Consider the following 25,637-nt stretch of genomic DNA (forward strand, 5'->3'; position numbering starts at 1 on the left):
ATTAAAATAACATTAATGAGTGCAATAACAGACTCTTGCATTTTTCTCACTGACTGACCATTCCATTAAGGTATGCCTATATTACTTAACATGAACAGAAACACTTGTGTTGAATGCTGTTACTTACAGCTAGAAATGAACTGGCATTCCATAACAAACTTTATGCAGGTAATGGTTCATTCGTTCGTTCGTTATATTTCTACGCCACTTTTCACTCATACGAGCCACAAAGGAGCTTACAAACCATTGTTGGTTTAGTGCTACGGACAGGGCCAGCCCAAGACATTTTGGAACCTGAGGCAAATCGCAAAATGGCGGTCCCCTTCCCGCCAGGGAAGAAGGGGTGAGTGAAGATCTACATCAGAAACAAGGCGGGAATAAAGATCCGTATTGGGATCCGCTGGCCCTATAAATCTTGCCACCTGAGACGGTTGCCTCAGCTTGCCTCATGTATGGGCTGGCCTTGGCTAACTGTAGGACTCATTGTGGAGTTAGAATGCTCCATTACGCCTTCCCAGGATTGGTGGACTTACCTAAAATAGAGACATGGATGTAGGCAATGTCTGAGGCAATTGCCTCACCTTGCCTCTGGGTAGGCTGGCCCTGCTTTGCACTGTAGTTGCTGGAAATCGTAACTATGTGGGAGGTAAACCATAGTGCACAGAAGTCTATGAGGGAAATAACGTGCTTCAAATGTACTTTAAGGCAATGGTTCCTGACCTTTTCGGTATGACATCCCACAAGTCCAAATTTACTTGGTATAATAATAATAATAATAATAATAATAATAATAATAATAATAATAATTTATTATTTATACCCCGCCCATCTGGCTGGGTTTCGCCAGCCACTCTGGGCGGCTTCCAAAAGAATATTAAAATACTGTGATACATCAAACATTAAAAGCTTCCCTAAACAGGGCTGCCTTCAGATGTCTTCTAAAAGTCTGGTAGTTGTTGTTCTCTTTGACATCTGGTGGGAGGGCGTTCCACAGGGCGGGCGCCACCACCGAGAAGGCCCTCTGCCTGGTTCCCTGTAACTTGGCTTCTCGCAGTGAGGGAACCGCCAGAAGGCCCTCGGTGCTGGACCTCAGTGTCCGGGTAGAACAATGGAGGTGGAGACGTTCCTTCAGGTATACTGGACCGAGGCCGTTTAGGGCTTTAAAGGTCAGCACCAACACTTTGAATTGTGCTCGGAAACGTACTGGGAGCCAATGTAGGTCTTTCAAGACCGGTGTTATATGGTCTCGGCGGCCGCTCCCAGTCACCAGTCTGGCTGCTGCATTCTGGATTAGTTGTAGTTTCTGGGTCACCTTCAAAGGTAGCCCCACGTAGAGTGCATTGCAGTAGTCCAAGCAGGAGATAACCAGAGCATGCACCACTCTGGCGAGACAGTCCGTGGGAAGGTAGGGTCTCAGCCTGCGTACCAGGTGGAGCTGGTACACAGCTGCCCTGGACACGGATTTAACCTGTGCCTCCATGGACAGCTGTGAGTCCAAAATGACTCCCAGGCTGCACACCTGGTCCTTCAGGGGCACAGTTACCCCATTCAGGACCAAGGAATCCTCCACCCCTGCCCGCCTCCTGTCCCCCAGAAACAGTACTTCTGTCTTGTCAGGATTCAATCTCAATGGGTATGGTGACCCGTTGATTTATTGTCAACTGAATTTTGGACCTTAGGCCTCCTCTGCTGCCAGTTGCAAGACAGCAGTTCCCAAGTGTTAAAATAAAATGCATGAGCCTTTCTAAGATTCATTTACAAGTGTCAACAAAGCATTATAGCATACCAAGAAAGCAAGAAGCTGTAAGAGGAATTCATCACATCAGTTAAGGATGTAGCAGGAACCCCCCCACCCCAATCATTCTGTTTGTACAAACTTCACACACACTCACACTCACACACTACATACACCACATTTCTGTTATAAATTCATAGAAAATCAACCATACATCGGATTTGCACTGTTCCATTTTATTTTACTCCATATGACAAGGACTATCAAAGGGGGGTGGCTTGGTTCTGGTCAGCCATAATCCCTTCACCATCCCAGCACACCCACAGGAGCCCTGCCCAGTTGCTATGCCAACCCTGATGATCCCAGACAGAAGACAATCAAGATCACAAAGAACTTGCATATGGGAGTGGATTCAGCATGGACTGAAACAAAGGACAATGATCAGATCTTCCCTCTGGGGGCAGGAAACTGCCAACTCCCCTTTGTCTCCTGGAAGTGACTCATGGGCAGGGGGAAAGGAGGAACCAGCCAGGTGACAGGACACTCAGGTTACCACCTCAACCCCTCCTCTCTGTAATGTATGCATGATGCCAACCCCTCCTTTCTGTAATGTATGCATGATGTTTCTGGGGGTGGGCTTGACCTAGAGGATGGGAATTTCAAAAGTTTTTATAAGGTCTTGTACACCATCTTTCTGGGTCTTTCCTCTCTCCTGCAAGTGAGGGGAACACCCTGTTGCAACAGTTCAATAAAGGCCAAGCCTACAGGCTGCTGTTTTGCTCCAAGTTATCCTGGTTGTTGTCTTTGTTTTTGTCCAAGGGAGCCCTCGGATTTTTCCGGTAACAGTATTACAAGCAATAATTTTTCTGGGACTACTTAGAGAGCCTGCAACCCACTTGCACAGACTTTGTGACCTACTCACAAGTAGGTTCAAAAATGCTGCTTTAAGGTATAGTGTGTGCACAGCCATTTTGTCTAGTTCAGGCCTAAGACACTTGACGGGGAGATTGTTGAGATCAGTATCAAGATGTATCTTAAACCTGGGTCTTTTACAACACTAGTGCCCCTCATGCACTCAATGTTGTGTGCCTTGCCGCAAAATGGGGTTGTTGTGGAGGCCACACCCCTGGAATCAGGCATTGGTGTGGATGCGTCAAGTGACAAAGCCCATGTACAATCACCCATGGGCTTGCACACAGATGGGGCACCCACACAATTAGGCAGAGGCTTTGTCAGTTCAAATGGCTTCCAATGTGCTCAATGAACAGGGATAGGACCAACAGGGCAGCCTCGCTCTGTAATAATTGTGCAATTTCCCCTCTTGGTGTGATTCACAAGTGCAGGGCAATACTGAAAGCCCTGGTCTTGTTAAGTTCAGAGTTATTTTGGCATTGGGGAGTTCTATTATAACTGGAAATATTTCACATTATCAAATTTGACAGGAAAGTAAGAAAGGTTGTCTATCTTATAGAGGATGGCAATTTTTACTTATTACCTTTTAAAGCTATATCATGCTTAATAGACACGCTATATTCTTCCTTCAAAATCCTGCAGAAGACTCCTTTATGGAGACTGGTTAAACTGATATTCTGGTTAAAAGCTTGAAAGTTATTTGATTCCTGTCTAGGTAGATCTCATTAAAAATTCATTCAGTTAATGAATTCGTAAGTTTCACTAAATATCCACCACCGAATAAAAGCAAGCTGTAATGTTAGGGTATGCTACTAACTCTAGTATTAAGGCAATATTTTGGCAACAGATCAGGGTAATTTAGTACACTGTCACAGCCTAGCCAAACATTTCAGTTCTGTGTTCTTAAGCAAAATTAACTGTTTATTTTTCAAGACACCTTTTCTGATTGATTTTGACAGCGGAACAGGGCATTGCTGAACTAATTAAACATCTGGGATTATCAACTGAAAATTAATCTTCATGTTCAGACTCTGCATTGGTTGTGCAACCTCCGGAGACACCACAGAAATCCCAATGGCCATTCCAAGCCTTAGAAATTCCAGACTCTGAAGGCAACTAATTTGCCTGACAATCGCAACAGTGTCTGAAAACTAGTATTAACTAACCAATTAAACAAGCCTAATTTATTTGGAAAATAAAAATAGATCAATTTTCTAGCTCTCCCCCAATACACACCACCATCTCTATGAAGCAACCAATCTGTTTCCAATCCCTTTTATAAAATTGTATTTATTAATCATTTTGCTTTGTGTTAAATCTCAGTTTGCATGACTGTTCTGCAATACAGTAAATGTGTTTGGGATTCAGGCATAAAGTTCAATGATTTGAATGCGTTGTATAGCTGCTGAGGAATTTGAGTGTGACATAGGATATTCCCCAAACACAGGTATATACAGCTGAATCCTGTCCATGTTTATCCAGAAACAACTCCCACCAAGTTCAGTAGGGCTTGCTGCCAGGTGCAAATGTCTGCAGCCTGCCTTAGCAGGAAGTCCCATAATTTCAGTCCTATGCACTCCCAGTTATGTGCCTGGGTGCCCCAGATTCATGCTTCCAGGCAGCAGCATTCGATCAATGAAGGCCACATAATTAGCACTGGTTTTTAATCGGGGCTTTTGGGGGGCGACGGGGCTACTCAGGAAGTATTCACGCTCCTCTCCAGCGCTTGTTGTCGGCGGCAGGTTATTGCGAGTCTGCAAGCATGGTTGCCAGATGTTCCACCCATGAAAGGGCAGTCCAAAAACCATGACAGCCTCGCGCAACGCACTTGATTCGTCCTCTTGCGAGGCGCAACCCTCCCCCTTCTCTCCCTTACAGGCCTCCGGAGCGTCCCTTCCTTTATTTTTACGTTAAACCCGCCGCCCAGGTAGAATTTAGCAGCGCTGGACCTTTAGACACTGCGCACTAAAGGTTTCCTTTAAAAATACACACAAACAGCTGGGTCGTGCGCCCAGGCGGGCGCAAGCAAGCGGGCCAGCCAACGAGCAAGCAATCGGGATCGTAAAAGCTCCTTGTTCGCGTTAGGCAGAGTTGCTGCACTCTTGTTATTATTGCTATTCTTGTTGTGAAGTTGCGGGGAGCCCAGATCAAGATCGTTGATTGACAACCGCAGAGGCAAGCTGTGGCCACGCAGCCTGCAGTCCCTGGAGCTGCTCTGTGCCAGTAAATAATAGATCCCTCGATTTCTCTCCTCCTCCAACGTCCGTTCCCCCCCCCCCCGCCCGCCCCAATTCCTCCTCCTCCTCCTCCATCAGTCAGATCCCCAGCTTTGTCCGGGCAGCTCTTTCATCGCCTGCTTCCCACACTGCCTCCCCTCCTCCTTCCCTCGCTGTCCTCAATGCATGATGGATGGAGAGCCAGCCCGGGAGCTGGAGCGATCAAGCCTCGTGCAATCGCCCGGCCGCCCAATCGATTGCACCACCAAAATAAAATAAAATAAAATAAAATAAAAATGCTATTTGTTTCACTTCCTAGCACCGGGGAGGACGGCTTCCCGAAAGAAAGCGTGTCTTAAATTTAAAAGGAGGCGGTGGGGGAGGGCGAGAAACAGGATCCATTTCCTCGCCAAGTGCGCACCAGGAAGGAAATTCGTTGCTATTAATTAAGGAATTGCAACGAAACCAAACACCCCCACTCCTGTCTTTCCTTGCTTGCAATGACACTTTGCGCTTCCTTCCATGAAAGGAGAGCCCTTTCCTTGCCGAAGAAGTGCCAGAAGGCCAGCAATGGGGCAGATAAAGATTTATTATTTTTCAAGGCCCCCTGGTTGCTTGCGTTCCCCTTCCCGCCCACTCCTCCCCCTAGATCGCCAGGAACAAAGAAGGGGGAAAGCGTCTGGGAGCTGGGGGGGGGGGTGGGTGTTGTGTTTGAGGATGATTCCGGGTTTGGCTCGTCGGGTCTGCCTGAGGCAGAGCTCTCCAGCGCTATTGATCTCTTCACATTTCACCCCGTGGTCGCCAAGAGAGGTTTCCTGTCTCTGTGGAAACTCTGTCTCCGGATCCCATGTGTCAGAGCTCATCTGGGAGAGCATTTCTTCCTCGAAAACGGCATCAGCTGGAGAGATGCGAGGCCGCTGTTCCCCAGCCTCTGACAGTTAACTCATTTCATGCAGCCGTGCAATCGGTCACATGCACGGGTGCAATATAAGACCACCCCCCTTTATTATGCAATGTGCGGATAAACACACACCTACTATAATAATATTAAATAAATGTTCTGTATTCCAGTCCATTATAGCCACGGAGAAAACACAGCGACCATCGTTCCATTTTATTTTTAAAAAGCAACTCTTAACACATGCAAGGAGAGAGTAGAGAGGCGCTCGGTTTGTTCCCCTTCTCCGCCTTACAGTACTTTCGGCACAAGCTCGGGGTTTTATAATCCGAATTAATGAATCCGGAGCAAGTACCGCCGCTTGGTTCCGTTTACACACTCGCAAACGTGACTGTCTTCACTCCACCCATACTTCTCCGTTGAGAGTGAGAAATATCCGCTCTTGCAGCAACCCTGATGATACACCGGGATGAGTAAAAGGGCGTTAAGGGCCATCACAGACCCGGTCGGGGCAGGTGATGCGGAGTGTGCGCCCTTAGTGGTTATTGGCAGAGTTACAGGGCTGAGTAAGTCACCCTTGCCCAGTCCTCACACAGCACTTGGAGGTAGGAAAAGAGACTCTGCACTGCAGGGTTAGCTTTGTGGATGTAGGAAGCCCCTATGAGGGGCAGATCCAGCCTCTTTTGCCACCTAGAACCCTTTAATGTCTGGAGCTGCTAGTACGATTGGATGCAGTTGCGACGAAGTAGGGGTGCGGAAGAAAGGAAAATCGGGAGGAGGTTGAAAAGGCGGCTATTTCCATAGGAAGGGGAACTGCACGCGGGCGCAATCGATCGCCGTCTCTGCATGAGTCCCTGTTCTGATACAGTTCTGCAAACACGCCGTTTCCTGTTTCTGGCCGATCCAAGCGGACGGGGCTGGTCCCGAAGTGAGAAAGAAAAAAAATAAGAAAAGCTTGTTGACAACACCCCCCCCCCAATTGCATAGTTTACGCGGCGTCAGCGGAGCTGGGAGGGAGGGAGTTTCTCATTCGGGGTCTGCAGTAGCAGAGGCGAGAAACTTCTTTTTCCCAGGGACCTGGGATACAAAAAAAAGAGACGGCGGCACAAAGGCAGATCCCGATATTATTTCTTGCAAACGGGCGCGCACGCTCTCTGCTCTCCGCCGCCTCCCAGCGCCACACCGGATGCGAATCGGGAGTGGATTTCGCCGCTGTCCCGCCAGTAATTTTCGAGAGGAGGGCCCAAGGGTGTGCGTGTGCGTGTTTAGAAATCCGCTGCGTGGATGCCCTTCGCTTTCCCTCCCCCTGACGGCGTGCTGCTGCTGCTTTTGCAAAGAGGCGGTGCTGCTGCTGCGAGCAGCAGCTGCTGCTGCGTTTCCTGGGGAGATCGGCTACCTTTGTTTTTCTCTTGCACCGAATTCCACCCCCACGAGGAACACCCCGCACACGCTCGTGGGCCGGGCGTAGAGGAAGGAAGCAGGCGGGCGGGGGGGGGGAGCAAGCGAGGGGCAGCTGCCGCTTCTCTCTCTCTCCCTTTTTCTCCTCCCCTCCTCCCCTCCTCCCTCCCCTCCGCTTCCCTTCCACCCCCCCCCGGTGTACTTTGCTCGGCTGCTCCTCCTCCTCTTAAGGAAGTTTCCTCCCCCTCTTCTTCTCCTCTTCTCTTCTTCTTCTACGAGCGCCGCCGCCGCCGCTGCACTTCCCCATATTTCGCAGCCTTGCCTAACCGCCCGCCCCAACTACTCCCGGGGTGGGGGGGGGGAAGAGAGAGAGAGAGGAAGGGCTTTGGCCGGCGGACCCCCCCCCCTTTTCCTCCAGCGCGGTGGGGCTGAGCCGGGCACCGGCGCCCCCCCCCCGGCCCCTAAGCGAGGCCGAATGCCGGTGGCAGCGGCGGCGGCGGCCAACTCGCACCCCCGCGCGGTGGTGCAGCAGCCCGACGCCCGCCCCTTCGCCGCCTCCGTCCGCCTCCGGGACCGGGACCCCGCCAAGCACCAAGGCGCCGAGGAGCGCCCCGAGCCCCGCCACCGCCACGGCCAGGCCGCCGGGGGGGAGGCGGCGGCGAGGGCAGCCGGCGGCAGAACGGCGGCTCCTTCCGGCGCCGCTTCGCCGCCCGCCCTGCTGGCTTTCTCGCCGTCTTCTCCGCCGGGCCCGCCGGAGCCGCCGCGGACTCGCTCGCGCTCCCGCTCCGGATTCTTCAGCCTCCTCGCCATGAACGGCGGCGGCGGCGGCGCCACAGCCACGGCAGCTGCCGCCGCCGCCGCCGCGCACTTCCAGCCGCCGCCTCCTGCCCCGCCGCATCTCCATGGGCCGAGCCTGCCCGAGTTGGGCGCCCGCAGCCAAGGCAGAGGGAGCCCCGCCGGACACGGGCACCCCAGGGCCCCGCCGGGAGCCAGGGCGCCCGCGCCAGGTAATGGGGGGGGGGTTGGGCGAGGGAGTGTGGGGGGCGGCCATGTGGGAATGGGGGGGCGGCTGTGGGGGGGGAGTAAACATGGGGGGGTCTCGGGGGGGGGAGGAAGAGGCCGGCGGCGAAGCGAGGAGGAGGCCGCCTCTGAGGGAACGGGAGGTGACAGGATGTTTGTGAGGTGACTAATAAATGGGTGCTGAGGTGAATTCCGCGTGAGGCGCCGAGCAAATATTCCAGAAGGCGGGGGCTGGGAACAAAAAAAAAAACCGGGGGGGGGACACCCCACAAAACAGGGGGAAGGATAAAAATAAAAAAACTTGGGAATGCCTTGGCCCAGCCTTCAACTTAATCCTGTTTACTTGGATTAAGTTCAATAGGGCGCAACTTCCTCGTGAAGTGCGTTGGGGATGCCCGCCTCGTCGAAAGAGCGCTGGCTTTTAAAATGATGCCTTGATTTGCCAGGTGCGGGGTCTAAAGAGAAGCCATAATAAACCGAGGAAATAATTAAAACCCAGAGACAAAGAGTACAAAAAAACAACACCCCCCCCCAACCACCAGAAGCACACACACACACACCCCAACAACATGTGCTAGGCAGGATGGAAATGGAAGCTGCTGTTCCTCAGAGGGGTGGGGTGGGGTGGGGGGGCTGAAGGTCCACACACAAAAATTCAGCATTTTGATTTTCCACAAAAGTTGTCCCATTCAGCGCCTCTTCTCCTCCATCACCCCTTCCGCTTCTCAGGGGTGCTTTGCTCTTCCTCTGTGTGTTTGTGGGTCGGTGTTAAGTGTGTTAGTGTGTGTATTCTCTTTTAATATGAAGGGCATTAAACATGCTGGCTTTTTTTGTGTGGAGGGGCAGAGAGAGAGGGGAGAAGGCCTTGGACATTGGGAGGACTTTTCCTGTGCTTTGGCGACACATGTGCATCTTTCACTTCTGGGAAAGAGGCTCCTGGTTCTTTAGTAATAAACTTGGTGTAGTAGCCTGTGAATCTGTGTGGACGATTGTAGATTGTGTTGTCACCTGGAATTGGAAGCTGGAAGGCTGTCTTTGGAGTGAAATGGCAATAGTGTACATATGGAGATGAAAAAAAACCACACAAGCTGGCTTTGGGGGGGGGGAGAAAGCTCACAACTAAATAACTTGAACAATTTTGCAGCTGGTGATTTTCAGAACAGCTAAAACTTTTAAGTGCATTGAAGCTAGAAATAATGTGACGAAGTTCAGTGTGGCGTTGAACCTAACAAGATGCTGCGGTGGGAGGAGAGAGAGAGGGGAAAAAACTTTTCACCTTTCACAGATATCAGAATTTGTGACTCTGGAAGACCTGAAATGCCTGCCAAAGAAAACTCTAGACCCATGGTTCCCAACTTAGGGCACACACCTCACAGAGGGGCAATTTGATTTTTAAGGGGGGCAATTTGGAAGCTTGTTTAGACCACGTTAGTGACCTTTTGGGCTTCCTCCATGTGAATAGGAGTTCACTTTTTGAATAATAAGAATTATATGTCACCAGGGGTTGGGGGCATCAGGATTTTAGAGATGCTTAGGTGGGGCATGGCCAAAAAAAGGTTGGGAACCACTGCTCTAGACCCTAGAACAACCACTGTCACATAACATGCACTATATCATTCAATAATATCCATACCGAGTAGACATCTTTACAGCAAGTATACATGGTATATATATTTTTTTTTAAAGGGAGTATTCTGGGTTTTCTTGGTTCCATAGAAAGAATCGTGTCATTGACAGGGGAACTTATAGTTGAGAGTGCCCATCTATTTGTAAATTAATTAAAAAAAATTTTTTTCCTTTGAGCTTGTGATTGTAATTGCTTTCTTGACTGTTCAAAATCTTATTGGTTCTGCTTTTGACATGAGGTGTTCAAACTGTCCCATGGCTTTAAGAATAATAACTGATACAGTAAGGCAGTATTTCCAGGTGTTTCATGACTAATACCACTTTATGAATTAATAGTTTGGAATAAATTAGAAGTGCCAGAGCTTTTAAGTCTTCTTGGAAGTCACTCCCTCTGCCCTCGATGATCTTCCTCCTAATTCCACATGTACGTGGGCTGGTTGTGGTTACTCACTAGTGAAGGAAAGGCACTCTACAAGTTGTATTGCTCATATGAGCACTTCTTTAAAAATCAGGTGTCAGGTATCCCTGAGTTCAGTAACAGATCAGGCTCTTGAACTACATTGTGATAGGTTCAAGTTTTGTCTAAATTAAGCAACTTTTTCTGGGTGCTGGAGATAATAATTTTCTGCACTGCACCCACTAAGTAATGTAAAAATGATCAATGTGTTTTATTAAATGTCAACTTTCACCTCAGTAAGATAATCTTAGATATGATTTGCATTTAAAATAAGATTTGCTTGTTAATACTTGAGGACATGAATACTATTGCTCTCCTGAAAGTTCACATGTAATAAACCCCCATGAATTTGCATTTGTGGGGCTGGTATGATCTGAAAGATGCCTAGTCCTGATTTCTTCAGAAACCTGTAAACCTAGTATGCTGATGAAACAGCAGAGAAAACAGTACTTGTGGGTTGGATGTGTATTTCTTTCAGCTGGGCAAAATCTTTTTTTTTAAAAAAAATTGTGGTAGCTGAATTTCAGTTAACCAAAAAAAGTTAAACACATCTTCTTTTATTGAATTGGCTTTGTGCTGAGCAGCTGATACCTGATTTTGAATGTTAGGCCTATGTCCTAATGCAGGCATAGGCAAACTCGGTCCTCCAGATGTTTTGGGACTACAACTCCCATCATCCCTAGCTAACAGGACCAGTGGTCAGGGATGATGGGAGTTGTAGTCCCAAAAAATATCCGGAGGGCCGAGTTTGCCTATGCCTGTCTTAAGTGTAAGGGATTATTTACAATAGTATTCATTGAGAGATAAATCTTTTTCTGTTCGACTTTAAGAACTGCAAATATTTTTAAGAATCTCATTCTAAACATTCTGGCAGATGCTTTGTTATTCCATTTTTATTTAATTTGAATACTTTTGAAGTCATTAAATGGAGTAATGTGGAATAAAGAGCAAAATATGTGACATAATTTGTAATGTATAGAGAGCATGCTTCAGTTCTAGGTTATTTTTAATGTTTAGCTAAAGTGACTGATGTAGTCCTGGGGCAGAGCCAGTAATGATGGTACATGTAATACTTTCAAATAAAGTGTTAGTTTTACATGGGGCTGTAGTAAGTAATTCAAAATGGTTTCAGTTCTTCTTTTCATTAGAGTTATTTCTTAGACCTGAAAAATTCAGATTTGCATATTTACACCTGCACATGATTGCTTGAGAAAACCCACTGAGATGATGGGACTAGTTTCAAGTAAATGTGCATGGGAATTGTCATAGGAAAACATAAAGCACTCCCATTACATCTTGGAGACAAGTATTAGACTTTATTGCATTTTATTTTATTTTTAAAAATAAATGGAATAGACTTCCAATTAATGATGTCACTCTAAACCAAGAAGAGGTTAGTTGTAGATGATCAATCCCTCCTTTTTCACACAACAACAGTGGCTTATCCTGACATAGTTTCTGGTTGAACTATTGCTTCAATGGAGAGTAAAGCAATTGGGAGTTCATACTTTGGCTGACCTTTGTAGCAAGCCATTGTCAACCCTTTACCTTCCCCTGTCCTCTTCCTATGTGTGCTCTGCACAATCTTCAAATCTGCTCTGAGGGAACCCCCAAGACAGATTTAGGAGGCACATTATTCAGTTTATTTAGTCATTGAATAAACTCGTTATATAAATTTTAAAACCTGTGGTAAGCTTTCAAGTTATCCAGAAGATGGTAAGATGTATACCTGATGTATACCATCAGGCAAGATGGTATACAAAGCAGGGGTTGAGGGTGGGTGGGTGGGAGACAAAGGAAAACAAGGTTCAAACATTAGGATGATGTTTTAGCTGTGAGGTTAGCTTGTTCTAAGATTGCAGGCTGGATAAGCCCCTCTCAGGTGCTATAGGAACCAGGTTACACATGTAGAATTCTGGGATAAAAAAGCAATGACTGCTACTCATTTCTGAGAAATTAAGGTCTAATTTGTAACCCAGATCAATCCCAAACCTTAAATGGAACACACAGGTTGCTGGGTAGGCAGAGACCAGAAGTAAAGGGAAAGATGGCAGCCTTTAATTTAGCAAAGCCACTGATTAATTTTGATGTACTAAGTAAAAAAGCCAAATGAAGCCAAATTGTATAGTATTACCAAGTGCTTTGAGGGGATGTCCTTGGCTGTGCTAAATTAAAGAGACCTTGTGTATCACCTTCCCTGATGAAGAGTTCTAGAGAACTCAAAAGCTCGCCACACTTTGGTGACATTTTGGCTGGCCCTGCTAAAGGCATTGCCCAACTGTGACTGTTGGGTAAGTGAGGTGTCTCATATCATGCTGGGCTTGGAGAATTTGGGAGAGGAACAAGAGTCTGCAGCTGCATACATCTTAGCATTTATTCTGGCTCCAGTGCACTCCCGCTGCTGAGTATAAATTTGTATACAAATGTTGTTACTAACAACCCTGTACTGTAGTTCAAAAGCTTTCCAAACTGTGTCATAACACATTAGTGTGTTGGCTGCAGTGTGTAGGGTAGGTGTGCCACGCACACACTCGCCATGTGTCACCAACATGAAAAGTTTAGAAAGCTCTGCTGTAGTTTCTTTAGAAATACTGCTGTCTGATGCTTTTTCTCTCAAACCAGCTTCAACCTGGAAGGAAAACTTAAGCCACATTCACTTTGCAGTTAAGCTGAGGTGTGCACATTGGAGACAGCCATTGTGCATGCGTGGATGACAGCTTATGCACAGATGAGATCTTCATGTTCGGGAAGAGGGGTTGCAGGGGCAAGGAAACCAAACAGGTAACATGCATCGGTGAAGACATCCCCACATCTTCTGTAGTGTGCATATAAATGTGCACATGCAACTTGAAATGCAGCAGGGGAAAACATATTTCACTGTGTTTTAAGCTGCTAATGTGCACATAGCCTGACTGTCTTGTCCAGCACAAGCTGAGAGACTCCTCCCTTCTCAGATTTCTGTGATAAGGGGGAAAGGGGCTCTAGCTTTGGGCTGGGCTGCTAGCAGAAGATGATCGTCAGTAAGAGACTTATGGTCATTGCTGTTGACCACACAAATGGACCTCTGTAACCATTGCTGTTCCTCCCTACTTTGTTTCTATGCTGATAAGATGAAATAGTGGAGGTTCCATACTCGCTTGTATTGTGAATGAGGGTGTAAGTGCTTTGGAAAAGGGTGTTTCAGTGTAGAAGAACTAATTTTTGTAGTTTCAGCTTCTCATGCTGCTGGAATTCCCTCTTCTACACAACAGTTAATAATAAAAAGTGTGTTGTCCTCTACTGCATCTGATGGTATTTCCCCCCCCCTTAAATAAACAGGTGGGAATACTACTTGTGGATTCTCCTGATCAATACTCTATCAAACTATTTCTGCCTAGAAGGACAGACAGACTTACACTCTCCTTTCAAATCACACTGTCTAGCTATTTTAAGCAGCCCAGAGGACACAGTAGTAAACTACTGCTGGTCAAGTACAAACTGTACAGTGATGTAAGCATGCAGTAAACCGGTAGTATAGTTGTAGATTGAGCATATCTATATGCAGCTGGAAATTGGTATCTTTTGTGGGGGTTATTTTTAAAAATAAAAGATTGAATTATTAGCATTTCAGTTGTGCGTCTTTTTAAAAAATCTGATTTATGAAATTTAAAAATCTAACATATTTTAAAGCCTATATTCTTCTAATCTTAATCTGTAATCATGATCCTTTATCACTCAAATTGAGTTGAAGTCTGCTTTTTCTGTAAAAAAAGAAAAAGAAAACCAGGTTTTAAAAAAGGCATCTGAGTCAAACATAAAAATATGACCTAGTTATATGACTGTTATTACTGTGGGCTTTTTCTTGAACCAAAGAACAAGCAAACCATCAAACCTGCTAGGATATAGGATCCAGGAGATGTAATTCTCTATTTCCCTAGGATCATCCACTGGACCCCACCTGGGTGAACTTGTTTTTTCGTTTATGCCTTGTAACTCCCTGAGATCTGCAGTGTGTTCAGTTCTGAATATTTTATTACTTTACTAACCAAACAAGGAGGATATTTACCTTTGATTTCATGAAGAAACATTGTTTTGCTCACTAACAACCAACAGTTTTTGGAAAGTGATAGGCACTCAGTGACCTTGCTTTGTGTCCTGCATGTGGACAGAGACAACCAAACAGAAATCTTCTTTCTCTCTCTCTCTCTCTCTCTCTCTCTCTCTCTCTCTCTCTCTCACACACACACACACACACACACACACACACACACAGCGCCAGGGGTAGCCAATGTACTATCTAAGCTTAAAATAATTATAGGAATATCCTCTTATGATGGTTAAGGATGTCTTTATTTACAAATCAGTGTTTTACTATTTTATAGTAGCCAGTTAGTATGCAAGTGTATTCAGGAAATGTATGAACTACAGTTTTACCTGCTACTGGTGCATCAGGTACAGCTATTCCTAGTCAGGGATAGCCTGGTCATGGTGATCCATGCTTTCATAACCTCAAGACTTAATTGTTCTAATGCACTGTATGTGGTGCTACACGTGAGCCTAGTCTGGAAGCTCCAGCTAATGCATAATGCTGTGGGCAGATTTTTTTTTTATGGGGACAGGCTACTGCCAGCACATAACTGAGGTGCTTAAAAGCTTGCACTGGCTGCTCATATGTTACCAGGACAGGTTCCAGGTTCTTGTATTTTTACAAGGTTTTTAACAACTCTGGTCCAAGATATCTTAAGGGCCACCTGATCTCTTACATTCCTGCTTGAGCACAAAGAAATTTGGGGGAGTCTCTTGTTTGTGGTTCCCCACGTCTCAGATTCACAGCTTGCAACTACTTTGGAAGCTGAGCATTCAGTGTTGTGCTGGCCTAGTCCTGTGAAAGTCCCCCCCTGAGATTAGAAAGACACCCTCCTTACTGAACGTCAGGCACACGACAAAGACTTTCTTCTTCCACCAGGCATATTAATGTAGTGTTTTTGGCTTAGTGATGCCTTTTTATTCTCTGTGTGGTTTATTTTTACTCTCACTGCTTAGAATTGATAATGATCAAGCGGTATATAAATGCCTTATATAAATGATACAATATGGAGTAATGTCAGAAGGATAACAATATTACAGTAAAGGCAAAATAATTCTGTGGCACGTTAAAAGACAAATTTATTGTGGCATAAGCTTTTGTGGGCATGAACCACTTCATCAGATACATGGGAAGTGTGATTTAAATTGGTCCACTATGCCTCCATATTTGGAATGTCACTCTGTGGAGAATAAAAATAACATTGAAAGTAGCCTCAAAATATGCACCCATCCATATCAAAATGACATAGTTTAACTCTTGATGGGGTTACACTCCCTCTGAGGTGGACATGTAGCTTGTGGGTTTATCTGGATCCTTTACTGTTGCTCAAGGCTCAGGAGGCCTCAGTGGTGTACAGTACCTTCCATCAGCTTTTGCTTGTGGCCCAGCTGTACCCATATCATATCTGGACAGGGATAGCATAACTTAGGTCATCTGGCAACCTCTAGGTTTGATTACTGCAACACGTTATATGTGGGGCTGCCTCTGAAGATGATTCAGAAACTTCAGCTGGTGCAGATTTGGTGGCTAGGTTGCTCACTGGGGCAAGACATTACACTAATCCTGGCCCAATGGTACTGGGTGCCATTTAAGTTAGACCAATAAAAAGTGCTGGTTTTGGACTATAAAGTCCTAAATAGCTCAGAAACGCAATACCTCAAGGACCGCCTATCACCATATGAACCTATCCTGTGATCATTATCGGAGGCCCTTTTTCTCCACAAGAGGTCTGAATGGTGGTGACACCAGAACAGGCCTTTTCTGCGGTGGTTCCCTTTTTGGAATGCTCTCCCCAGGGAGATGCCATATCTTTAGATGCCAGGTGTTTCTCTTCAATCAAGTGTTCAGCTAATTAACATTTTATGTGGAAGGGAGTTTGGTTTTTTAAAAATGTATTTTGTATTCTCATTTTGTATTTTTCTGTTGTGAACTGTCCAGGGATCTTTGTTGGAAGTGCAGTATGCAAATTAAATAATAATGATAATAATAATAATAAACTTGACTCATTGGATGTTACAGAAACCTTGGAGTGATAGGTGGGCCAAAGGAGTGTCAACATGGTATTTTAAACTGTTGCTCTTTATAATCCCAAATAATTCATTTAGGCTGAAATCCTGTGCACAGTTCCCTGGGAACAAGTGCCTTCCTCCTGAATTTTGAGAACCTATATCTAAGACTAAACACACATAGGATTGTGATACTTGCAGGGGAACTATAAATATCTGGGGTGTTAGAAAAGTATAATTATGGAGTTTGTGCATTTAGAATTGTTTGGACCACATCTTCAGAGTGCTCTTTATTTATTGAAATTGGCTATCACAAAAGTACTGGCAAATAGTAAGATGGGACAGTGAATTTCTGTGCTTTTTTGTTGTTGTTTTATCAGCAGTCTTGGCAAACTGGAGTTAAAGTGTTTTGTGAAATTTATTAGTCAAACCTTTTTCCTATTTCCTCACTTTTAAAAATATAATCTGAGATCACTACACTTAATACATGATTGAAGTGTCATTGTGGTTCAGTGTTAGAAACTGAGTTGAAAGCTAGTAGCTAAATGGCACCTTAAACCTAGGTTATGGTGCAACAATTGAATGTCCAGGCTCCCTTTTTTATAACAAGAATACAAAGCTGAAAATGAATGAACTGCAGCTAAAATATTAAGTTCATTTTTTACATGGTGTAGTCCTTCCCCTGCCCACACCCCTAATATTGTTAAAAGGGTCTCTTCTCCAGTCTTCAGAGAGTAGCTGGAAGTGGAGAGGCAGAAAAAGGTCCTCCTTTCCTTCCACTCTGCAGTTTTAATCTGAAATCTTAAGCGCAGTACTGCACCCAGAGCTCAGAAACTGCTCGTGGTAATGAAATTCCCTGTCACAAGATGTGCCTAGAACAATGGGAGTTTCGAGCACTGCTGTGGTTTTAGAAATTAGTGTCCCCAGTACTGACTAGGCAAATCTGGATTCAACTCCTCTTCATGAATCTTCTGGACTGCCTTGAGCAAGTCATTCTGTCATCCTTGGTATATCTATGGAAATGGTATTGCTAAATACCAACTTTACAGGACTGATGCGCAGTTTAATAAAGTGAAAACACTTTCCCCAGATGAAATCAGGAAGTAGAAAAAACTGTGTTTGTATGTCAAATGTTATGAAAATCATTGAGGGGGTATATACATTTTGTTAAATAATTAAAATAAATGTTTGATAATTCAGGTTTTCATCAGTATATTCATAATTAATGCCAAAGATATGTACCACAGTTTCATATGTATGCTTATTTGATGGCGAATGTGCATAGGATTGTAGCCATAGGTTGTGTACATGCTGACTTTGAAGCACATTCTTCTCAAAGTAATCCTGGGCACTGTACGTTACTCCTCACAGACTTACAATTCCCAGCAATCTGTAGCAAACTACTGAGCCCAGAAAAAATGTTTTTAGAATGCTTTAAAGATAGTGTGCGTATTTGGCCTTGGTTATTGAATTGGCAAAGCAATATTGGGATGGGACATTTTGCTGAGCAACTTAACTTCTCTTTCATATAAGAACTAGATCCTAGAGACACAGAGGCAAAACGAAGAGGAAAGCAATCTTTAGCCATATCTCTGTCTTGTAGGAGATAGAGAAGCAGCGTGGGCAGGTTTGCTCAGTATGTGAACCAGCCCATTTATTGTGGCCTGCCAGTAGCTTGCAGTCACCATTCGCTTCATGTTTTGCTGTCCTAGACAGGCAGAAAAAACCCAGGAGGTTTACCATACATAACTGCTGGTTGCATTTGGCTTGGTGAGTCAGAATTTGTACAGGCCTTGGCTAGAGACAGGTTTCTCGGTTGGGAGGTGAGATCTTCCTTGTAATGGAACATTTTAGTTGGCTAGTTCATTTATAAATAGATGTTTTTGGCTTTATTAAGGGAAACTTTATAAAAATAAGTTTTGAATATGTCAAGGTAGTTTTTGGGGTACCCTTGCATGCTTGCTAATACCTCAAATCTCTCATGGTATTTAGGATTGTTTTATTAACTGTACTAATATCTTTAGGGTTAGTCTTCAACATGCTTCAGTTTCATTTTTTTTAAAGGCAGTAAAAGTGTTCATAATCAAAAGGCACATATTCACCAGTTTTACCATCAAATACTGTGATGAGAGGTTATGAAAAGCTGTATTCTAAACTGCTTTAGCTTGAAAGAATTCAGTCTGAGGGATCTACGCCTTTTTTTGAATATGCAAAATTCATCATGTGAAGGTTATAAACCATGTAAAAAGCAGTGAATGAAAAACCGCTAGTTCACAGCAATCTTGACAGATGTTGTACATTTTCAATAGTGTGAATCTTGAATTGGCACAATATATTTTTAATTGTTTTAAAGCAGTATGTTTTGCCTTGTAATTGAAAAGCATGTACTGTAGCTTTATAGCAAGTTGTATCCTTAAAATTGACATTTCATGATACCCTTAAATAAAAAAATAAAGTTTTCATAATTTATTATGAGCAAGTTCAATAGTTTATTGGCAATTAAAAAAATTGTGATTGATTTTTTTCGTAGATGAAAACTGGACTTCCATATTTAGTGTGTGCCTCATTTTAATACCTTAAATTAGGTTAGTCTGTAACACATCCTTAATGAAAACTTGGACAGCAGAGGTTTACAGTATTTAATGGAGTGCAAACATGCAGAAATAACTCAGTACCTCTGCTAAGTGACATTTCTCTTGAAGCTTCTGAATTAATTACTAAAGACTTGGAAAGTACAGTTAATAAAGGAATTAAGTCTCAATAAATAAATAAGTAAATATATAAATGGCAATATTTAATAGCCAGAAGCACATAACTTAAACATTTCCCCATTTCATGTAGCTGTTGAGAGCTAGTATTGGACTGGGAAGAACTTGGTCAGTGAAGTTTACTGAGTGGCATGCAGTTGGTCGGTATCAGCACCAAACCTTCCTCATGATGGCTGTTGTTTGAAATAATTTCTAGACCACCCTTTATTTTTTAAAAAAAATCCCAAACAAAACACATCTGAAAAAGACCGTGTGAAAAAATGAACCCATAACCTAAGTTTAAGGTGCCACTTAGCTTCTAGCTTTCAAGGTGGTAGGATGCTGGAGTAGATAGTTCTCATTTAGCAAGTCTAGCAAGGTTCTTCCTATAACTTGTGTGAGTCAATGAGTCCTTAGATAGAACTTTCATATGTTCTCATGTCACCTCAAGAGACACAAAAAGGAAATACAGTACAATATCCAAACTCAAAAGTAAGCTGAGGTGCAGAAACAGGTATGCATATAAATGTGTACATTATACACTCTCCCCCCAAATATGCATGTGTGCACACATGCAGCCCGCCTTTATGCGTGTTCAATATATTCACAACCATGCATACATGTATTGTACTGAACCTGGAAGTGACCTGGAAACGTCATAAAGATGTCACTAAAACATCACTAAAAAAGCGGAAGCCTGTTTCCAGGCTTTTTCAATGGGCTTCAGTTATGTATGGGCTTCCACTGATTCATGCAGTGCCTTGGAGCATAACCCCCATGTAAACGAGAGCCTGCCTGTATAAATATTCATAATAAATATTTCTGACAAAACTGAAAACCTTGGTCTGAGGGGAAACATATTTACAGGAAACTTACCTATCTTATCTGTAGAAAATCAGAGTACATATGATAAGTCTTGAAATATGTAGGTTGATATGAAGGTGGTGTTTTTCTAGTGCCCAATCTGTAAATATAGATAATGCCAAATTCACCTCATGTCACTTTAAACATGATGCATCTCAATTGAGTTGTTTCACTCATTTTGTTATTTGTCAGCTGCTGAATAATCAGATGATGTATGAGAATATGTGAACTACATCAGTTATCTTTACTGGGAACTTATCTATCCACCCTTGCCCCCCATTTGAATAAATTATTGTAGCATGAAGAGCCTGGGTGAATTTAGTTGCATTAACTAAACTTTGTAAAGGATTATTAAGGCTTGGAATAATATTAGGCCAAAGGTTTGCAATGCTGCATTTTTAAATATGAGCAAAACACTCATGGATGAAAGATGGCAAATGGTTGAAATAATTTATAAGTTCATCTCATGTATTGCTAATCATGTTACCAGTTTTGAGAGCATACTTCTGCTAATGAAAGCCTGCATCTGAGACTTTAGGCATTTGACAGATGTAACATAAATTGCACTGTTAAACTAGCTGTGTCTATGAATAATAAAATCTGCAGACAGAAAAGTATTTCATAATTGAGGGGAAGATCTATTTCTGTATGGTATATTAATATGAAATATTGAAGTGAGTGAGAATTGTTCATTTTCACTCTGTATATATTGGGATATTCTCTCCCCCACTCCCCTCAAATACCAGCTGAAAAAATGTGAAGGGGTTCTTCAAGCAAGGGCATTTTGAGTCTGCAACTCCTATTGATTTAAATGGGAGTTTAGTATCCATTAGCTTTCTGAATCAGCCCTAAGGCAGTTGAAGTACCAATGTCCTATGTTATAAGGTACAGGAGCTGACATCTGCATAGCCAGAGTCCATCTGGATATGGCATAAAGTCAGCAATAGCTTAGCTAGAAATGAGGCAGAGATGATTTGGAGATGTTACTCTCTAGCATAACCTTTATGAAGCTGACAGCAGGCTAAAAGATTTAATTCCATCTTTTCAGAAACAGACATAGAAATACACATGCCAGCTGATTATTTATTAGTCTTAGCAAGATATATATGCATAAAGTGTCCAAAATGCAGTCCAAGGCACATCTGTAAATAGATTTAATGAAATATATTGGACTTAATTACAAATTAGCCAAGCATTTTGGCATTCGGTTAACCCAGGTTTTTTAAGCAGCTACTTGCCTACAGTGAGCAAGAACAGGTGATCAAGAAGGGAAGCTTTTTAATATGGGATTTAATGTTTGTTTCAGGTTTCCTGTGCCATACAAATAACTAAAGCAGATATTTGATAAAGTAAGCTAGTTACAGTTTTGGTGGGTTGTTGATTTGCAGGAGTGAGTTGCCAGCTGCCCCTTTATTGCCTCCAGGCATACAGCAGAGTAGCAACCATTGTAACTGGAAGAAGAATACTGTACACTGCTGACTGGATATGCTGTTGCGGTATTTTTGCATTACTCTCCTTATTTTGTAAGCACTGGGAAGCAAAACACGGCCACACTGCTTATGACTCATTTGTAATTGTCCTGTGATATGCTGTAGTACTCTGGAGTAGTTTGAGGTGGGGAGTGACACTTGGTGGGGCAAGACAGACCCCTTGATTAAAAGCCTATTTAAACAATTGTGTGAAAGAGGCAATGTAAAAGAAGTTTGGTAATGGTGAAGAAAGTAGCAGTAGTGTGAATACTTAAGAGTTGTATTTTCCATATATAGAATGGCTGAGTATGGAACTGGCCATATGTGATGTAGCTAATTTATATTAAGATGATAGAAGTATGATTATCAGTTCAGGGCTGCTGTGGACTATGCAGTGTCCACACTACGTTCAGCATCAGTATGGCAAGCTGAGGTATGCCAGATTGCCCAAGGAGAAGTGAACTGGTCCTGGTTGGATACGGAGCAGGTAAAAACTTCCGTGCCAATCAGTAGTGGGACTGCGCTTGTGAATAGCTGCTCTAACATTACCTGGGCAAGGCAGTGAAACCCAGAACTGTGATTACTTTCAAAGGGAAAAAAGTGAATAAAGGGAAATGGTGGCAGTAGTTGTGGAGAGGGCAGTACATGTTTGGTCTTCAAAACCATACCCACCCTTTTTTCTTCCCTTGCTCATATTTTGATTAAGATCCTCCATAAAGAACAGTAGTTGAAAACTCAGAAGTTTGTTCATTACGCTGTGAGATTTTAGCAGTATTAAGACTTTCAGATTTTTCTAATGGACCACTGTGGGTTACCTATGCTTTTTGTGCACTCTGGTGAATATAAAATTTTGTTATTCAAAAGAGAGGTCTTAAAACTAGAAATAAATTTATCTACTACCACCTGAAGATGGAAGTTTACTTTGAAGGGGTCGCATGCCCGCAACCACTAAACAATATTCTGCTTGGCTGCTTTGGACTATTTTTACCTGGTGCTTCAAAATTAATCTCCAGCTTGGCTGATATAAAAAGTACAATGTTTTTCTTTACTTAATTTACTTCTGCTTTCTGTCTCACAAGAGAAAAGAACCCCTTGTGCTCTACCTGGTGCTGGTGAAAGGTCTGAGTGACTGCTGGCTTTAATAGTTTCAATTTAAAGACCACAGCCATTCTTTTTCTTGGTTCCAGCAACACTTAGGTCCCATCTACATCATACATTTAAAGCACATCTTCTGCAAGAATCCTGGAAACTGTGGTTTATTTAAGGGTGCTGGGAATTGTAGCTCTCTCCGGGGTAAACTACTTTCCCCAGGATTCCTTTCTGTAGGGATGGGGCTTTGGTGTATGGTGTGTATGCACCTTGGCATGACCTTGAAGCTGTTTTGCTCCAAAGGGAGACTTGTTTAATTAAGGCTGTCAAACACCTGCAGTATTTGTACAGTCCATCTTAAGGCACTGCAGAGTTTGGGCCTTAAATGTCATACTACTTTCCCCCTCTAGATCCCATCCTAATTTTTCTTAACATCCAGTCTGATAAAGTGTTGTGGAGAACTTGAAAGATGGTTCCCTATTTGTAACATTTTTGTCGCTCCTAATAAAACCTGTATTAGCCTGTTTTTGAATCAGAATTAGTGTCTTAACAGGTTTGTGTTACAATGCCTCTGTTCCAAAACAATAATCCTAGCAAAGAGATGCCCTTATGCCTGCAGGTCTTGTTCTCAGTCTACTTTTAAAGTTCACTTTATTGCATGCACAACACAAGTTATTTTTAAAAACACATGCCATTGCCACTTCAATACAAACTTATCAAAGGAGCTAAAATGTGAAGAATTAACTACAGCTCCCTCTTAGATTGGGAACAAAACATCAAGCTGTCACAAGCTAAATGACATCCAAAACTCTTTAAAGGGATATTGTCAGGGAAGAGAGAAGACACAATATTAGAACTAGTCATTTTTTGAGGGGGGCAGGGAGAGTGAACTTAAAGCTATGTACAAACAAAACGTCAGTGATGGAGCCACTCTGGAAATACATTTCCTGCATTAATGTTTGAATTACTCTCTAGTGGAGCTTGGGGGGGGGGGACATTTCTTCAAGTTTGCCTTGGAAAACAGCTGTGTCCCGTGTTGTTTGGCTGCTGACCTTTGATGTCATGAACCAACCTCCCCCTTTTCAAAGAAAAAGAGATTGCTTTATAAAAACACATGAATGAAAATTTAATTGAATAAATGCACATGTAAAGCTTCAGAAAAAAAGAAAGCACATAACCTGTCTAAAAAGGGGGGCGGGGAGGAGAGAGGCTGAACTACTAACTGAATTAGCATTTATATTGCTGGTAGGTCTGTCTGTCACATACCTTATGAAGGTGGGAGGATGCCAGGCTCACTAAGGGAGAAGAATCCTGCTGAGACCCCTCCTTTAACATTTCATTTGTACACAGCTTTCAAAAGCATCATTTTAATTACAAATTAACTGCTTCCATTTTTGCACCTCTCTCCTCATCCTGTGTTTACAGAAAGAGCTGAAATTTCACTTGCAGGATGCATTGTTTTCTCTTGTATGTTTTTCAAAAAAATCTTTTGATTATTGATAAAGCAGCGATTTTGTAGCTGTGCTTCATTCTATCACACATCCAGGTATGGGTTTTCTCAGTGTCCTTTAGTGACTGAAGAGGCAAGCAAGTATGTAGCTGGAATGAAAGGGGCAATAGGGATGCAGGCAGCAAAGGGAGAGGAAAAGATAACAGCTGGTGATGTTCATTAAAGCAACAAGGTTATCCCTGTACAACAGGTTTCTCAGACTGAGGGTCAAATAAGACAATACTTCAAATTGGCTAGTGCATTTAGTGTTTCTGATTTTTCATATGTGGGAAGGGTTGGTTACCACAATATGCATACGGGTTTGTGTTTCTTTAATGCTTTTTCTTTGCACTGTTGTCTTGTCAAAAACTAACCTCTCCTGAAGCTGTTTATTGCCTGCAAGGGGACCTTGGAGCTATATAGCAGGTTGTATCTCAGAATTAACTTTCTGAGATAAACTGTTTTCCAGGACCCTGGAAATTTCTGGTGTGTGGTGTTAGTTTCCCAGCTTGAAATAGCTGTAGTTGCCTCTTTCAACTAGTAGCAATGGTATTTCAGGGAGCAGGAAATTGCTTTTGATGTAGGTTCCCTTTCTGTGGTGCTCTAATCAGGGTACAGAAGTAGCAGCTACACTTTTCATCCCTGAACCACCTTTGCCTCCAGATATCTTTCTGTAGTTGTCTTCATTCATGATTGGGCTCTGTTGCATTCGCCTCTTTACTATATTGTGAGTGTATACATAAACTTCTGTGGAAAATTCAAGGCAAAAACTTAAGTAGAAAGTGTAGACAGAAATCTTCTATTCCAACTGCGCACTAGGGGTGGGCAATATCAGATTTTCAGCATCATGATATATTACCAGCCAAACATTGCAGTCTGGCGGTATACCACGATGTTGAAAAAACAAGCTGCATTGGTCTCAGCCTGCAAGGCACCAGGTGAAATTGCCATAGTTCTCACCGCAGGAGCTGAGGCAGTTTCACCCCAGCACCTATCAGGCTGGGACAACACAGCTTGTTTGTATGGCTTAGCCGGGCTGCAGGAGGGCTCCCGATCCCCAGCTGAGACATCCCAGTGCTCACAGACGAGCGGGGAGAGCACCGGGGCTCCTTTGCGTGTCTCTGCTGGGATCAGGAGGGCTCAACACCGCAGAGCCATCCCTGGTGTCCCCGCCCCCCCCTGTCAGTGCTGGGCTGGGGGATCCTTTAACTGCTTGGAAGTCGCTAGCAGAGAGACTCAGGAATGTGGGTGTTTCACCAGCGATATACCACTGAGTGAAGCGAGCATCATGGTCTGCTCCTCATACCGGTCCTGGTTGAAATATTGATATATTGCCCAGGCATACCATGCACCAATTTAATTGTTTAATTGCGAGCCTGTTGTTTGAATCAAGTTGGGCTTCATTTGCAGCTGGCTGGAAAGCAAGTAAAAGGGCTTGATTTTGAGTCAGTCTATGTAAGTGTCAGCTCCGTGACACAAGGTTTATTACTTTACATCTGTTCTGCCTGCCTGCATGCAGACAAGGGAGAGAAGTTATATTGTTGTCTTGCCCTGGGCTGTTTTTCATTGCATTCCTGTGACTAAAGCCTGTAGTGTGGGAGTGTCTTTCTGCCCATGAGTTAGACATGGAATTTTTAACCTAAGT

At 43.6% G+C, this 25,637-nt stretch overlaps 1 protein-coding gene across 1 annotated transcript in view; it reads left to right on the forward strand.

The window, feature by feature from the left end:
- Positions 1-7,619: 7,619 nt before the first annotated feature.
- RNF38 (ring finger protein 38) overlaps positions 7,620-25,637 on the forward strand; it is an 82,975-nt gene continuing 64,957 nt past the window's right edge. Inside the window, exon 1 of the mRNA XM_082204847.1 lies at positions 7,620-8,166. Coding sequence (XP_082060973.1) covers positions 7,635-8,166 — 532 coding nt within the window. The 5' untranslated portion in view covers positions 7,620-7,634. The remainder of the gene's footprint in view (positions 8,167-25,637) is intronic.

The sequence above is a fragment of the Podarcis vaucheri genome (assembly GCF_965113315.1).
Source record: "Podarcis vaucheri genome assembly, chromosome: 17".
In the NCBI taxonomy this organism is placed as follows: domain Eukaryota; kingdom Metazoa; phylum Chordata; class Lepidosauria; order Squamata; family Lacertidae; genus Podarcis; species Podarcis vaucheri.